At 47.8% G+C, this 16,526-nt stretch overlaps 1 protein-coding gene across 7 annotated transcripts; it reads right to left on the bottom strand.

Annotated features, from left to right (window-relative positions):
• Positions 1-5,927: 5,927 nt before the first annotated feature.
• Positions 5,928-16,445, bottom strand: RSAD1 (radical S-adenosyl methionine domain containing 1). 7 transcript variants are annotated; one of them, XM_043471389.1, is made up of 10 exons: positions 14,780-16,445; positions 14,256-14,389; positions 13,946-14,150; positions 11,150-11,515; positions 10,900-10,963; positions 10,346-10,493; positions 10,081-10,135; positions 9,052-9,222; positions 8,777-8,937; positions 5,928-6,372 (listed from the first exon to the last, which is right to left on the bottom strand). In XM_043471389.1, the coding sequence occupies exons 1-9, from the start codon at positions 14,912-14,914 to the stop codon at positions 8,791-8,793; spliced, it is 1,425 nt and encodes a 474-aa protein (XP_043327324.1). In that variant the 5' UTR covers positions 14,915-16,445; the 3' UTR covers positions 5,928-6,372; positions 8,777-8,790. The 7 variants fall into 7 exon arrangements, 5 of the variants coding, with proteins under 5 accessions (XP_043327324.1, XP_043327331.1, XP_043327339.1 ...); XM_043471396.1 differs by having other exon boundaries at positions 9,119-9,222; XM_043471404.1 differs by having other exon boundaries at positions 9,163-9,222.
• Between the last annotated feature and the right edge of the window lie 81 nt (positions 16,446-16,526).

Here is a 16,526-nt window from a genome sequence, read left to right as displayed (position 1 = left end):
TTTGTGTGGACATATGTTTTCAACTCTCTGGGACATATACCTAGAAGTGGAATTGTTGGGTCACATAGTAACTCTATATTTAACTTTTTGAGTAACTGCCAGACTGTTTTTCACAGCAGCTGCACGATTTTGCATTCCCACCAGCAGTGTGTGAGGGTTCTAGTTTTTCCATGTGCTTGCCAACATTTTCCTTTCCTAAAATTTTAACTACTTTAGTGAATGTGAAGTGGTATCTCGTTATGGTTTTGATTTGTATATCCTTAATTGCTGATAACATTGAGCAGTTTTTAAAGTGCTTATTGTCCATTTGTATATCTCCTTTGGATAAATGTCTATTTACATCCTTTGCCCATTTTGGGGGTGGGTAGGCTATGCTGTTTCTTTATTGCAGCATGTAGGCTTTCTCTAGTTGCTCAGAGGGGTCAGTTGCCCCTGACACGTGGGAATCTTAGTTCCCTGACCAGGGATCGATCCTGTGTCCCCTGCATTGGAAGGTAGACTCGTAACCACCGGACAACCAGGAAAGTCTCCTCTGTCCACTTTCTTGGGTTGTCTTTTGGTTGTTGAGTTGTAGGACTTCTTGATATATTCTGGATATTAGACCCTTTTCAGATATATGATTTGCAGATATTTTCTCCCATTCTGTAGGTTTTCTTTTCACTTTCTTTTAAAAATTTATGTTTATCAAGTCTTAGTTGAGTCACACAGGATCTTTGGTCTTGATTGTGACACGTGGGATCTTCAGTTGTGGCATGCGAACTCTTAGTTGTAGCATGTGGGATCTAGTTCTGTGACCAGGGATCAAACCCAGGCTCCTTGCTTTGGGAGCTCAGAGCCTTAGCCACTGGACCACCAGGGAAGTCCCTTTTTACTTTCTTGATCGTGTCCTTTGACACACAAAATTTTTTAATTTTGATGAAATCCAATTTATATCTTTCCTTTGGTTGTTTCAGCTATGTGTTCCTAACTTCTTGAAAGTTTACAAAAACCAAGTGAGGTAGAGAGTATCATTAGCACTCCCATTTTACAGATGAAGAAATTAGGTTACAGAAGAGGGAAGCACTTTACCTGAGATCAAGCAGCTAACAAACAGGCGGCAGAGCTGAACACACGCATTCATGCTCCAGGTCCCCAAGCGGGAAAACCTCACCACTCCTCTGCTTCATCTCCGTTTGAGGAAGAGGATCCTTAAATTCTTGGACCATCAGACTTGTTCAAGATTAGGCTAGCCAGGCTGACAGTTTTCACAGTTCATCTTTTATTGTTCATGAATTAATCTGAAGGGTAAGTGCAAGGGGAGGGGTCCTCAGGCGGGGGCATGTCCACGGCAGCTTCCCCAGTGCTGTGAAGCAGCCTCTGTGAGCCCAGGCCCTTCCCACCTTGCCCTCCATCAGGGCTGCCAAGGCCTCAGACAGGGGATCTGGCCCCTCACTTTGGTCCTAATCTAAGTAAGAAAGGTCAGCCAAGAATGAGGCCTGTGTAAGCTGGTCAGGTTCAAGGGCAGGGGGAAGTCCCATGCTGAGTCAGGGACAGCAGGAATGAAGGTAAGGAGACCCAAGGTCTCGGAGGGGTGAGCAATGGGCACCAGGAGAGACCTAATCCAGAGGTAGGGGCAAAGGAAAGGGATGTTCTCGTGGAAGTGTCTCCCAGGTGTCAGAGTCTGGGAGGCAAGTAGGGGCAGCCCCGCCTGCATAGGTAGCCACCTGAGGAATGGGGCCATTCCTGACCGACCTGCTGGGGGAGGCAAGGAGCACTGGTCTGAGGAGTCACCTAATGAGGGACCTCCCTTCTGCTTGGTCACACTGCCTGGAGGCTGTCGGTTTGCCCTGTGGCCCACATCCACCTGAAAGGTAGCAAGTTCTACACTGGGCCAGGGGGATTTTCCAGAAACCCAGGGGTACCTACTGACAAGTTTCAGCATCACAAAGAAATGACAGGTATTCCTTCTGTCTTGTCAGGAATCAGGAATTCTTGCTGGTCCAATCCCTTCATTAAACAGTCAAGAAAACCAATCTCACTTGAGAGAAGTCTTACAGGTAAGAAGCGGCACAGTGGAGATTTGGTCCCAGAAGACACACCCTCAACATTAGATGGCTCTCCTGGGAGGAGAAAGCCAACTTGAAAGTTGACCATATCTCTGGAGCTTGGAACTGACAGAAAAAGTCACAGGGCAGAAGATAGACTCGATATAGAAATATTTGAAATTTCTAGAAAACTCACTTTCCAAAAAGTAAAATCTATGAAAGATAAAAAAGACAACATGCTGTAAGTAATACTTGCAACAAATATGACAAAGAGTTAATATACTTGTAATTATTTATCTATGTAAATATTTCATTCAACTTGATCAGGAAATCATCAAGGCTAAATAAGCACCTGGCTAAATAGAAATAAGCAAAGAGCTTAAATGTGCACAGAACACAATAGTTAGTAAACAAATGTTAAATGGAGGGACTTCTCTGGTGGCCCAGTGACTAAGACTCTGCACTCCAAATGCAGGGGCCTCAAGTTTGGTCCCTCGTCACATGCCACAACTAAGACCTAGTATAGCCAAAATATTTCTTTAAAAACAAATACTGAATGGAGAACATTTGATCTGGCTGGAAAACTTTAAAATGTAAATTGAAACAAGGTACCAATATGATACATTAGACTATTCTTTAAACTGTATTTGTATATATGTATATACATATGTAAACAGAATAGGATTTGGGAAGAGTTGTTTTCTGATTGCCTCTTAATATCTATTTTTACCACCACCCTTCCTTTCTTTTTAATTAACCAAGCCCTTCTATTATGGGGGATGGTGAGGCAGCAGTAACATGCTTACTACCTGGAATGCGGACATGATGGCTGGAGCTCCAGGGACCACATTAGACCATGTGGAGACCTTAGGGATGGATGCTATGAAATGAGGATACAGTGCATAGAGTTAGAAGCCTGTGTTCTTTGTGACCAACAACCATGGGCCCACTAGGCTAGCCCTGAAATGCTTTGTCCAGACGTCTTCCATGTGGAAGAAGAAGACAAGCTTAAGCTTATGTTATTCTGATTTTCTGTCATGTACAGTTGAACCTAAACTTATCTGATACATGTATCAAATCTCTGTAGAAGCGTAAGGTGACTATACTATGGTAGGCTTACATTTATTATTATTACCGTTTTACATTTAGAATATATTCATGTACTATGTATATAAGTATCTGTTTTGGAGCCTCAGTAAACTCAGCTTGCCTATCTCCTTCTAGTGATGTGACCTGGGGCAGTCAATTTGTCTGAGCCTGTCTGCTCATCTGTAAAGTGGGCATGATAATAAAATTTATCTCACTGGGCTGTTGTGGTGCTTAAGGGAATTAATGCAGATAAAATTCTTGCACGATGCCTGGCTTACAGCTATTACTCTACTACATTATGCTATCACATTATGGCAGAACCAACCAGAAAAACCTAGGACATATTGTTGAGGAAAAGAAACAGGTTGCAAAGCTGGCACATGAGCAGGATCCCTTTTGTGAAAAATTATTTTTATTTCTACATAGATATGTATATCAAGAGATGTCTGGAGGGATGGTTGGCCAAATGTTGTAGTGGTAATTCCTAGATAGTAGAAGTTTTGCTTTCTTCTATATGGTTGAAAAAAATCGTTGTTATTTTTTGAGCAGAAAAATTTCTAAAAAAAGAAAAATCCCTTGGAAAACAATATAACAACTCATACCAAGAATCATTAAAGCATCCATACCCTTTGACCCAATCACTCTTGGGAACTGATCTGAGGAAATAATTCAAATGCAGGAAGAAGCTATATCCATAAAACCATGTACTACAATATGATTTGTAATAGAGAAAAATGGGGAACCACTTAAATGACATATTAGGGTAATACTTACTACAATTATTTACTTACTGGAACACTGTGCAACAATTAAAATGAGTAAGATGATGGCCATGTAACAGTATGGAAAAATGCTCATGACAGACTGAGAAGAAAAAAGAGCAGAATGCAAAATGAGGTCTGTGTCAGGAGCACAACTAGGCAAAAGTCTTGCATGCATTTGAATGAGGACGGGAAGAGAACACAAACACAGTTGAGTCTGTCAGGACCACTGATTGTAGACATTTTTTTTTCACTTAAAATTCTGACTAATGTTTCTATAACGTTCTTTGTATAATTTTTAAAATTGGCTTTGGGACTTCCCTGGCAGTCCAGTGGTTAAGACCCTGCGCTTCCAATACAGGGGTGCAGGTTCAATCCCTAGTCAGGGAACTAAGAGTCCACATGCCATGAGGCATGGGCCAAGAAAAAAAAAAAATTAAAAAATTGGCTTCAAAAATCCCCTCAGGGAAAATAAAGGAAAGCAGGAAGAAGAAGAGAGGATGGAGATGATTCTCCCAGAAGTGGGGTCTGGATGAGGAGTTCAGTAGCAATCTGAACACATGGGCACAGTTTCAGCCAGGTAATCTACCTGGATGGCCCCAGAGATGGCCTCCCCTCTAAGTGATCAGGTGGAACAAAACAGTTGCCTGAGTTAGGGAGACAGTACCTTAGCTGATACTAAAGTGAGAATTAATAGTGCTCTCCAGACTGGAATCCTCTGGAAAAACGGATCATGCTTGCTATTGATGACCAGTGAGCTGGCAAGGGCATGAACTGCCAGGCCTCCTGGAGTGCGGTTTGGCACTGTGTATTCAAATGAAGGATGCAAATCTCCTTGGAATCACACCCCTTGGGATTTAGCCTAAATGTAAGGAAACGATTGAGCCAGTGTATAAAAATATTTACACAATACATTCATTACAAAGTTTATAAAAATAAAAAAGTAAACCTTCTGCTTTACCAAAAAGGAATTGGTAAACTAAATTTTGGGATAACCATGCAGTGGTACACTATGAAGCTACACTAAAAAATTAGGATGTAGATATGAATTTGACGTGACAAAATGCCCACCACATCTGAGGGAGAATAAGAAGGCAACGAAAGCAAGATGCATATTATCCCCTTTTCGTAAGACTTTATCTAAAGATGTTCATTTGCATATAAGAATTTCTGCTAAGATACACACCAAGATCTAAAAGTAGTTAACTTCTGAATGGTGGGATTACAAATGGGATTGAGCAGTATCGTCTAACTGTAATAAGCAACCCTGAGGCTACTGGTTTGTAACAGTGAGTGTTACCACCCCCTCCTGCTCCTATTTGCTGTGGCTGGCCACTCCTCTGCCCAACATCTTCTCCACTCTAGGACCCAGGTGAATGCAAGGGACTCTGTTTTAACACTGCAGGTCTCTGTGGTGGAAGTGTTAGGGGAAGCACACTGACTGAAACCGCCCACCCTGGCCAGGCATCATAGTAACCATTTGCATGAGTTGTTTTATGACAGGAGGTCCTGGTAAGGACCACGGAACTAATAAGCCACCACCAACTGCAAGAGTTCAGGAAAGGTCAAAAAGAGACACCACATGTCTGACCACCTCCCAGAATCCTCCTCACTAGCATCCATCTTGGCTGAACAAGGCGTGCACTACCAGGAAGGACTCTGAGTCAGAATGACTGGCTAAAGACAACCCGGAAACTAATCCTATCACCACAAACCCCAAGACTTCGAGCCACTGCGCCCTTTCCCAATAAAACCTCTTGCTTTGTCAGCATATGTCTCTCCTCGGACAATTCATTTCTGAGTGTTAGATGAGAGCCCAGTTTCGGGCCCTGGTAGGGGTCCCCCTTCCTGCAACAGAAGGAGGAGATGGTGGACCACCACTCACTGGCTTTTACAATCTGTGTTGGGCAAGTCTCCTGGCCCTTCCCAGGTTCAACAGAGCAGGAATATATACTGGTAAACATTTTGAACAATAAAACAAGTTACCACATAAGTTATTTCATCCTTGTCTTAACACATTCAGGCCGCTAAAACAAAAATACCATAACTTGGGTGGCTTAAACAACAAACGTTTATTTCTCACAGTTCTGAAGGCTGGGAGGTCCAAGATCAAGGTGCCAGGAGATTTGGTGAGGGCTCGATTCCTGGTACATAGCCATCTGTCTTCCTTCCATGCCATCACACGGTGGAAGAGGCCAGGGAGCTCTCTTTCATAAGCACATTAATCCCTTTCATGAGGGCTCTATCCTCATGACCTAATTACCTCCCAAAGCACCGCCCCTGAAGACCATGCCTCCAGGGATGAAGTTTCCACATATGGATTCTGGGAGGAACACATTCAGTTTACAGCAATCCTATTACTTAAAGTCCTTTCTTTGCAGAATGCAATTCCTTTCCAGGAAGTGGATGGTCTCTTGAAGAGGGAACATGTGGTTTGTCCAGGAGGGAAAAAACAGAAATTGAGACCAAGCACCAAGGCAGAGGTGGCAGCTTCAAGCCTGAGGCAGAGGGGCGAGAGAGGGGTCAGGATTTTGGCTAATTTAAGAGACAGGTCAATCAACCTGATCCATGGTAAGAATAAAACAACAATGTGACAGAAAGTTCTAAATATCCAGAAGTGTTATGCCAGGTCTGTTACCTTACTGCTTATCACTGTCCCCATATGTAAAATGCACATCAAAATAGCTGTCCGGCTTACTTTACTTGGTCGTCAATGAGGGTGTGGGTGGGAATGGGGTGAGGGTGAGGGTTGGGGTGGCCATTGGCAGCCCTAAAACTGGCAGCACTCCAGGTGGGGAAGGTTTGGTCCTTCAAGCTGTAACCACACTCTCACACACACCACATTTCTCTTAACTCCTCTCATCACCTCCTCATCAGAGTAGTTTGTTCACCCTTCTTATTTGTATCCATATGCCTTTCAACAAGACAGGTGAAAACTGACAACAGAAGCCTCCACATGCAGGAGGAGAACCCCTCTGATGAATGATCCCGAGAAGGCCTGGACGCAGAGGGAAAGACCTCACTCCACTTGGCCATGTCTGGAATTAGCCTCATTTCCCTTGTTTCTCCGGATCCCCATCTCTCAGAATGGAAGGCAGGACAGGATGGTGTTTCTCAACCTGGCCTGACTACTAGAGCCACGATTAAAAACTAGATTCCTGGGCTCCACCTTCTGGAGACTCTGATTCACCTGGTGAAGGGGGGAGGCTGAATCACAGAAGGTGATCTGTGCCATCCCCACTGGACTCCCATCCAGCCCCTCTGCACAGACCTCGCAAGGGGCCCCAGCAGGGAGGGCCCAGGCATCTCAGGTGGCACGGGCCCTGGCAGCAGGGAGAAACCTGAGTGGGCCCAGGTTATCTGATGGCACACCTGCACGTCTTGAATATCATGAAGGCTCGAGAAGAGGCTCCAAGGCAGAACACACAGGTCACCGCGCAAGCTATGCTGGGGTCAGAGGAGGTAGCAGGAAAAAGGCATTTCTCCTTTTCTGCTGTCAGTCCCTCAGAACCAAAGGCGCTGCAGGCTTCCCCAGCCCCTCTATACACATTCACTGATAGCCCTGGAGTTTCTGTCTTTACATGTCTGTCAACATGGTGGTGAGTGCCTTGAGGGCTGGAATAGGCCTTACTCCTCTCTGTTCAGTGCTGGCACAGAGTTAGTGCTTGCTGAATATTTCATGAATAAAGAAGAGGTGGTAACACTTACTGTGTTTACCACAGGTCAAAAATAAAGACTGATACTCACACCCACTAGGCACAAGGGAAATGCATGTGCTCACCTCTGAGGGGTGGGGAAACCCCACCCTTAGTCACCCAGCTAGAGGCTGAGCTTTGCCTGCCCTGATTTGCAAGGGTACTAAATTACCTTTGGCAACAGGGAACCCTTTGACATGATAAGTTATTTGCCTCTTCACAGGAAATATCTCCCTCTCCACTAGCCTCCCCCACACTGCACAGAATTACTAGGTTAAGAGTATCTGCCCTTAAAAAAAGAAAGGGAAAGGTTTTTTTTTTTGGGGGGGGGGGGAGCTTTTTTTTATGGACGCACACCAGTTAATGGCTGTAGATGGATGGCTGTAGATGGAAAGATAGAGTCAGAAATTTACATTTTACAACTTCCAACCTAACCACTGGTTTAGGCAAGGATAATCAATGAAAGCTAAGATCACAGCCAAATGATGAGGTTCAGGAAGGAATCTCAGCCCTAGACTGATCCTCAAGCCCCCAAATCAGGATCCCACACTCCACTGAAGCCCAGACAAAGGAGAGGATCACAGTTAAGACAGGCTCCAGATAGTCTTATGAGGTTATTTAAATAAAACCAGGTGACCATTTCTGCAGGTAAAAGGCCAGGGGAGAATTACCAGGCTCTGATATTCCCTGAATTCTCCCCTCCCCTTTCCCTCTTAGTTCCCTCCATCTTCACTCTTTCAAGGGAAAGGCTGAAGAGGGGAGGGAGAAGACTGGGGGGCACTCTGGAAGATCTGAGGCTCCTGACACCCACGCATATCCTGGCTGCCCAGAGATGAGGCAAGTCTTGCCCTGTTCTTTCCCACTGTTCTCAGAGTCCAGCAGGCTGCTGTGGACACATGTCCTGTCCTGTCCTGTTGAGGCAGGAAGCCTGAGAGCTCTATCTCTCAGTCTCAGAATCTTCTGTCAACCAGGATTTGTTTTCAGTCTACTGATGAGAGGCACCCACAGAAACCATTACTCCTTCTTTGGAGTAATGCTTCTCTGGCAGTGGTAGGTGCACTTGACGCCAGTCCCCAGGCCAGAAAAGTCCTCCCGTCCACCTCACTGTAACCATTCCCCTGGGGATGCCAGGGCTGGGCAGTGATCAGAACCAGGACAGCACCTGCCAGTGACGAGGTCTGCAGTCATCCCAGCCCCTAAAGCCTACCTGCAGAGTCCTGGCTACAGAACATGTGGCTCTCCTCTGGTGGCTATCCTCTGGGCACGGAAGAGGGGGTTTTCTGCTGCCAGGCCTCTTGGAGCCGAGACAGAAGGGACAGCAACAGAGAGTCCAGCACAGCCAGCCCCTCCCAGGAACACCGAAGACCCCTGGAACAACAAGAGGCCTGGCTGGGACTGCCCCCTCTTACTAGTCTCAGTCCTCACCCTCTGCCAATGCCAAGGCTCTGGCACCAGAGGCCCTTCCTTGTCAATCTTTCTCACCTCTCTCTGGTCTGTAGATGTGTAGGCAGGATTCCCTGGGACCCCTAACCACTGCCCCACAACACACCTGTGATCCAGCAGCAACAGGCCCTGCTCCTGTAGCCCTTTCACCTCTTTGCTGGCTCCAAACAGGTCCCACAGGGTCAGTTGGGGCTCAAACTGCTGCCAGTGCTGGGAAAACAAGAAGGGGCAGAGGTGCGGGAACCACAAGGTGGGGAGTTGGCAGGGCCTATTCTAGGCCACCTGCCTGGGGGTGTAGTTAGGGATGCCTCCAGTCCAGCACAGAGATCTTAGAAACTGACTATCATGTACACCAAGACCAGGTCAATGGGTCAGCAGGGAGGTGGGCACCTTCACTCCTACTCCATGTCCAAGCCAAATCCGGCTCCCAGCCAAGCCAGGTCTTCCTTTGCTTATTCCCCTCCCTGTTCTGGTCAGAGTATGGCCACCCCAAGTTGGGGCTCTCACTGGAAAAGACCCTGATGCTGGAAAAGGTTGAAGGCAAAAGATGAAGGGGGTGGCAGAGGATGAGATGGTTAGATAGCATCACCAACTCAATGGACATGAATTTGAGCAAACTCCAGGAGATAGTGGAGGACAGAGGAGCCTGGCATGCTACAGTCCTTGGGGGTTGTAAAGAGTCAGACATGACTTAGCAACTCAACAACAAGTCCAGGTTCTATGGCTCTGATTTCATCTAGAGCAGTTCTGGGCTTCACTGATCTTTATTGCACTTACTATCTGAGCTTTTAGCTCTGCTTTAAAAACATCTGAAAATTCTTAATCTAGCCTATTCCGTCAGATGGCTGAGAAGGTTGCAGTAGATGGGGACTAGAGCCCAGGTCTCTGTAGCCCTGGTCGAGGGCTCTCACCATCGCCTTGCTGCCCAGTGCTCCTGCCCATCAGGTCTCAGCTAGACCAAGGCCCTACCGCTAGCTGCCGGTGCCAGAGGAATGGGAGGGGGTGTGTGTATGTATAGACGAGAGAGTGAGACACAGTGACTCTTACCAGGTCAGACAGACCTCTTACCTGGTGAGTGATGCCCACATCTGTGCGTAGCCCCATGGCCAAAACTTCCTCCAGCCTGAAAGAAAAACCAATAGGGGGTCTTGGAGAGGAGACTTATACTTCTCCTATCGTTCAAACTCTAGTTGGGATGTCTGTATGGGGGATTTATGAGGGTCACACAGCATGGGACAGGCTGGGGGAAGGGCAAGGCAGGAAACAAAGATGTGTAGGTGGGTGGTTCTTGGGGTACAGGGGGAGCCTAGGTGAAGAGCCCTCAAGTGCTCACAGCTCCAGCTCACTCAGGGGGATGCGCCTCCGGGTGCCGTGACCAAACAGCATCACCTCCTTCATCCAGTTGTCGGGCTCTAGGGTCTGGATCCGAGCCTCTCGGGTGTGGCCCCCGGCCCCCTGGGGTATAAATCGCCCATGGGCCCCTGACAACATAAACAGGTTAACAGCAGCTAACACTGTGTGCTTGCCAGATGCTAAGTCAGTGGTTCTCAAAGCACAGCCTCTGGACCAACAGCATTTCATATGCTAGAAATGTAAATCCTCAGGCCCTGTCCAATTCCAGAAATTCTAGAATTTGGTTGGGGTTCAGTTGGGTTTTAACAAGCAGTCCAGGTAATTCTGATGCATGCTAAAGATCAAGAACCACAGTGCCAGGTACTATCCCAAGCACCTCAAAACACATACTTAAGAGCTCTGCCAGGTAGGTAGTACTTTTTGCCACACTCTACATATGAGGAAACAGAGAGTCGGAGAGGTTAAGCGGCCCAAGAGCACACAGCCATGACATTGCTCTCCTGAGTCATCCCATCTGTGGTTCATAGGACTCACCAGGCCCAACGCCAAGGTACTGACCACACTGCCAGTAAGTCCAATTGTGGGTACTAAGCGCCCCCTGTGGGGAGGGAGGGAACAGTCAATGCAGAGAGAAGTAGGTGGGCCGATCCCTGTTCAGGTAAGAGGCACCTGGTTACAACGTCCCACCACCTCAGGTTTTGGAAGCACCCTTCTCCCCAAAGGGCCACAGCTGCCCTGTCATGCCTTAGCCTGCCCAGGCCCCACCTTCAGCTTTAGGACTTACATTCCGGGCAAAGTTGGAGACCTCATACTGGCGAAAGCCAGCCTCCCGCAGGACTGCCCGTCCCTCCTGGTACATCTCAGCGGCTAGTTCGGGGTCCGGGGCAGGAAGGGCACCCTGCTGCACCTGGGTGAAGAGTGCGGTGCCCCGCTCCAGGGACAGCTGGTAGAGGGACACGTGGTCATCACAACAGTGCAGCAGGTCCTGCAGCCGCCTGAGCCACGGCCCCACCCGCTGTGCCGGCAGCCCCAGCATCAGGTCCACAGAAACACGCCCTGGGAAGAGGCGCTGGGCCTCCGCCAGGGTCTGCAGAGCATCACTGGCCGAGTGTGTCCTCCCCAGCAGCTGGAGCTCCGTGTCATCTAGAGACTGGAGAGAGAGGGTGGAGTATAAGCACGCAGGCCGGCTCAGAGGGAGACAGAAACACTTGACTGGACTTACTGCAGACACAGATCCAGGGGGAAACATAGGACATGGCAGGGAGCTGGAAGGTGGATGGTCAAGCCAGTAGCAGGGGTACCATTCACTAAAGGGTTACCACGTGCAAAGCATTCTTATGCAATACCTAATTTATCCCAAGAACCCTCCAACACTAGCTCCACTTTACAGATGACAAAACTGTAGTTCATTAAGTAGCTTGCCCAAGGTCAAACAATGGTGAAGTCAGACCTGGAAATTAGGACTGTCTGACTCCAAAGCCAACAATCTTTTTTTGATTTTACTTTTTATTTTGAAATTTTCAAACCTATAGAAAAGTTGCAATTAACATTTTTGCCACTTTTGCTCTGTTTCTCTCTAAATATGTGCTAAGTCACTTCAATTGTGTCTGAGTCTTTCCAACACTATGGACCGTAGCCAGTCAGGCTCCTCTGTCCATCGGATTCCCCAGGCGAGAATACTGGAGTGGGCTGCCATACCCTCCTCCAGGGGATCTTCCTGACCCAAGGATCAAAGTCGTGTCTCTTACATCTGCTGCACTGGCAGGTGAGTTCTCTACCACTAGCACCACCTCGGAAGCCCCCTCTCTAAATATACACATACATTATTATTATGTTGAATTTTTTGAGAGTAAGTTATAGACCATGCTGTCTAAAAGAACCATCTGAGATGATGAAAATATTCTGTAACTGCACTGTCCAATATAGTACATACTAACCACATGTAGTTGTTTAAATTTTAGAAGTTAATTAAATTTAAATACTCACATTCTAAGTGTTACCTAGCATGAGGTCAGTGGCAACTATATTGGTCAGTGAAGATACAGAACATTTTAGTAGAATATGGTAGCCACTGCCCACAGGCTAGTAGGCACTTGTAATATGGTTATCTAAATGTAAAAAAAACATTTCTTAAGAATAAGGACATTCCCTTACACAACTGTAATCTAATTACATAGTTCAGGAAATGTAACATGGACACAATCCCATTATCTAATACACAGTCTCATTCAAAGTTGGCCAATTGTCCCTAAATGTCTGTTGTAGTAATTTCCTCTTCCCACCCCAATTCAGTATTCAATCAGGGGTCACACATTGCATGCAGCTGTCACTGTCTCTTTAGTCTCCTTTAGTTGAGATCCTCATCCTGCCTTTGTCATTTATGATACTGACATTTTTTTATAGGTCAGTTGTTTTTAAAACTGCCTCTTGGGGAATTCCCTGGCAAGTCCGATGGTTAGCACTCAGCATTTTCACTGACAGGGGCCCAGGTTCAAAATCCCTGGTCAGAAAACTAAGATTCCACAAACCACACATTGTGGCCAAAAAAAACACCCCAAAATCTCTTAATTAGTCCTAGAGATCTCTTGTACATCATTGTGTTTATAGTCAGCAATACTGTACTGTACATTAAAGAGTTGTTAAGAGGGTAGATCGATGTCATGTTATCTGTTCTTATCCATACGTATACAAAGTCTCTTAGGTGTCCTGATGTTTCCTCACAATTAGATTCAAGATATGTAAGTATTTGGAGGAGAGAATATCTCAAGAAATGGTGTGTCCCTTTCAATATGTCCCATGTTGACAAAGCCCTGACCCCAGATTCTTTGGTAAGTGGTACACATACTTGAAATGGGTGTGTGTGGAGTGGGGGTGGGGATACTGGCTATAGAAATACCAAGGGCCAACCTGAGAGGAACACGTTTCTCTCCGACTTAAAACCCTTCAGTGACTCCCTTGTCACCACTAGGCAAAACCTCAGGTTTCCTAGTGTGGTGCTGAAGACTTCTGGGCCCCAGCTTGCAACTTTGTCCCCAGCCTCTCCAGTCACAAGGAATGGCTCAAAGGTCCCCCCCAAACAGGCAAGCTTTTCCAAATCCTGTCTTTCCCCCGCAACACCCTCTTCTCTGATAGACTCCTCTTCCTTATCCAAACATCACCTTCTCCAGGAAGGTTTCCATGATTTTGTCAGACTGACATGCCCTTCAGGCTATACTCTTGAAAGCCTTTTGTAGAGACCCCATTCACAAGCAGACTTTATCATGCTGCAATGATCTGACCACCTGTCTGCCTCCTCCTGTGTCTCCAGTCAGGTAGTAAATCTTTCAAGCATCTACTGTGTGCTAAGAACTGTAGTGGCTGCTTGTAATACTGTGATGAACAAAAAGGCATGCATGATCCCTGCCTATTAGGGCTTGTAGTCTAGCATAGAAACAGACAAGTAGGTGTCACCACACACTTTTCAGTGCCTACAGGGCCTTCGTACACAGAAGGCGCTCCATAAATATTTGCCCTATGAATGAATATGACTGGATGAGAGACATCCTGGATGCCCCAGGATAAGATGGGTGAGATGGGTTACCTGGAGGCCAATGGACAACCTGTTGACTCCTGCTGCCCCAAATGCTGCCAGCCTGGAGCCTGAGGCCGAAGTGGGGTTGGCCTCCAGTGTGACTTCAGAGTCTGCAGGCAGGTGAGCTGCCTGGGCCACTGCCTCCAGGACAGCTGCCACAGTCTGGGGGCTGGCCAGACTGGGGGTACCCCCACCGAAGAACACAGACTCCACTCTAGGGAAAGAGAATGGAGATGAAAATGTGGGGGAGCCCTCCGGGATGCCTGCAACCTGTTCTGCTGCCCTACATAATTCCCAAGACCCTGCCCCCAGTACCCACCGTCGCACTCCGCTGAGTCGCAGCAGCGTCTGAGCCTCGGTCACCAGACAGCGCCTCAGAGCAGCCTCGTCCACACCACGGGGGATGTACTTGTTGAAGTTGCAGTAACTACAGCGCTTCTCGCAGTAGGGCCACTGGGAGCAGGAGGCATGGGAACCGGATGAGAGGTGACCCTGGGCTGCCCCGGCCACTTCCAGGGTTCAGTCGCACACACCCCCATCCTGATTCCGAGGTCCATCAACAGTGGCTACCGCATCTAAGCCACACAACTCTCCAAGGGAATGAGTAAGCCCACTTCAATGGGAGAAAACTGCGGTTCAGAAGGGAAATCACTTGTCAAGGTCAACGAGATTGCGAGCCCCAGAGACTTCAGTTCTCCGGACCAAGACCTTTCCCTGCCAGGGAACAGGTCCCAGACCTCGCCTCGGGCCGGTGAAGGACGGCAGGTGGGCCCGCGGCGTGACAAGCGCCACGGCGGCTCGCGGTCCTCCGCTCCCGCGATTCCGCCTCCCCTCCCCACTTACGTGGACGTAAAGTGCGGCGCGCTGGCTCCCGGGCGCAGGACTCTGGGGTCCTCCCGTGTTCTCCGCGGGGCGGCGCCTCCGGGCCAGCTTGGCGGCCTTCACCCAGCCGCGGGCCTGGGCCCGCGGGAGGGCCATGGCGCCCGCTATGGCTGAGCGGCCCGTTGCGCAGGGCAGGACGCGAGCCCGAGACAAGCCCAGGGTAGGTCTTACGACGCGCGCAGAGCCGGGCGAGGTGGGGGTGGGAACGGGGGGAGCGGCCGCCTGGGCGGAAGGACCAGGGCTGCGTGGTCGCGCCCTTTGACGGAGCACCGCGCTAAGGGCTCGGGGGCGTAGCGCCACCTGCTGGGCACCGATGCCCTCACTGCAGCCGCCCGGCCGTCCTTTCTCTGGCGGCTGGAGGTGTAGTGGGGGAGCGCCCCACTTTTTGGCACCTCATCGCGAGCGAGTTCCTGGATCGATCCAGGACCTGTTAGCTCGTTCAGTAGGTTTCTTCACGTTTTATGTGCCTGGTTCAGAGTTTGGGCGCTGAGGACATCCAGATGCATAAGATTAGGGCGAAGTACAGGTACAGGAGACAGGGGAGAGGTAAACCAACAAGCGACAACAGGCCACCGATTTAATTCAGCACCTCCTGGATACCAGGCCAGTGTGCTCCGTGCTGTGACGTTGGTCGGTTACAAGGGCTGTGGACTCAGTGGGGGAGGAGAGGGCACTTGGACTGAATGCTGCAGGAGCAGAAAATCCCTGCTTGGTCAGGAGCGCAGTCTGTCACCTGGGTCGGGCCAACCCCCAGGCATCTGCTGTGAGGAGAGTCAGATGGTGCATGTGGGACAGATAGGGTTAAGAAGGGCTGGACAATCCCAAAGAACTGCCCCAGGAAGTGGAAAGATCACGGGCTTTGGAATCAGGCAGCTGGGTTCTAATTCCAGCCGTGTAAATTTGGGCAAGACACTGAACTTCCTGAGTTTTCAGTTTCATCCTTTGTGAAATGGGGCTAATGCCTGCTTGACTGTGTTCTTGGGAAGATTTCAACAGGAAATGTTGGATGTATCTGGATATGGATACAACAGGGTATGGATGTGTCTGTATGTATATAGTGACTGGCACTCAGAACACCCTAAATTTATGTTCGTTTTCTAAAAAGTAAAGATGAGGCTGCTGCTGCTGGGGGCAAACACTGGGAGATAAGGCTTGCAAGCAGAAGGAACTTTTCCTTCTGTCTCCGAACTAGAAATCGATATGCTTAGCTGTTTTTTATTTCTTGGATCAAGCTACAGCTTGCTTTATCCTGCTTTAACTGCCCATCAAGGAAGCCCTGGTTTCACTGATTAAGAAAAAAGATCAAAATTGGTTTGGTTGGGAGGGATGGGGGAGTAGAGGGATGTAGTATGATAGTTAAAGGGTATAGAGTTTATTTTTAAGAGGTGATGAACATTTTTTATGTTGACTTTGTTGATCAGTGCACACATCTGTGAATATACTAAAAACCATTGAAAGTAACACTTTAAATGGGTGAATTGGGTAGTATGTGAATTATAACTCAATAAAGCTATTTTAAAAAACTACTTCTTGCTGCACTAATCTGGCAACAATGTGAAAAAGAAATGTGTGTTGATATCTAATTGTGTTAGATAACACCCTAATTGTGTTGATATCTCAAAGGGATCGAGTGAGGATTAAATGAAGTAGATAATAGCATCGTCGTTGACAAGGAATAGGAGGTTTAAAGTGCTTTGGTCTCTTCCCT

This window comes from Cervus canadensis, chromosome 1 (genome assembly GCF_019320065.1).
Source record: "Cervus canadensis isolate Bull #8, Minnesota chromosome 1, ASM1932006v1, whole genome shotgun sequence".
Classification (NCBI taxonomy): domain Eukaryota; kingdom Metazoa; phylum Chordata; class Mammalia; order Artiodactyla; family Cervidae; genus Cervus; species Cervus canadensis.
This window is presented reverse-complemented; position numbering and strand designations above follow the sequence as displayed.

Coding starts and splice junctions, on each gene's coding strand:
- RSAD1 (XM_043471381.1), bottom strand. CDS start 14,914: ATGGCCCTCCCGCGGGCCCAGGCCCGCGGCTGGGTGAAGGCCGCCAAG. Junction 14,390..14,779: donor GCGCCGCACTTTACGTCCAC/GTAAGTGGGGAG, acceptor TCCTGCTCCCAG/TGGCCCTACTGCGAGAAGCG. Junction 10,494..10,899: donor GTACCTTGGCGTTGGGCCTG/GTGAGTCCTATG, acceptor TTATGTTGTCAG/GGGCCCATGGGCGATTTATA.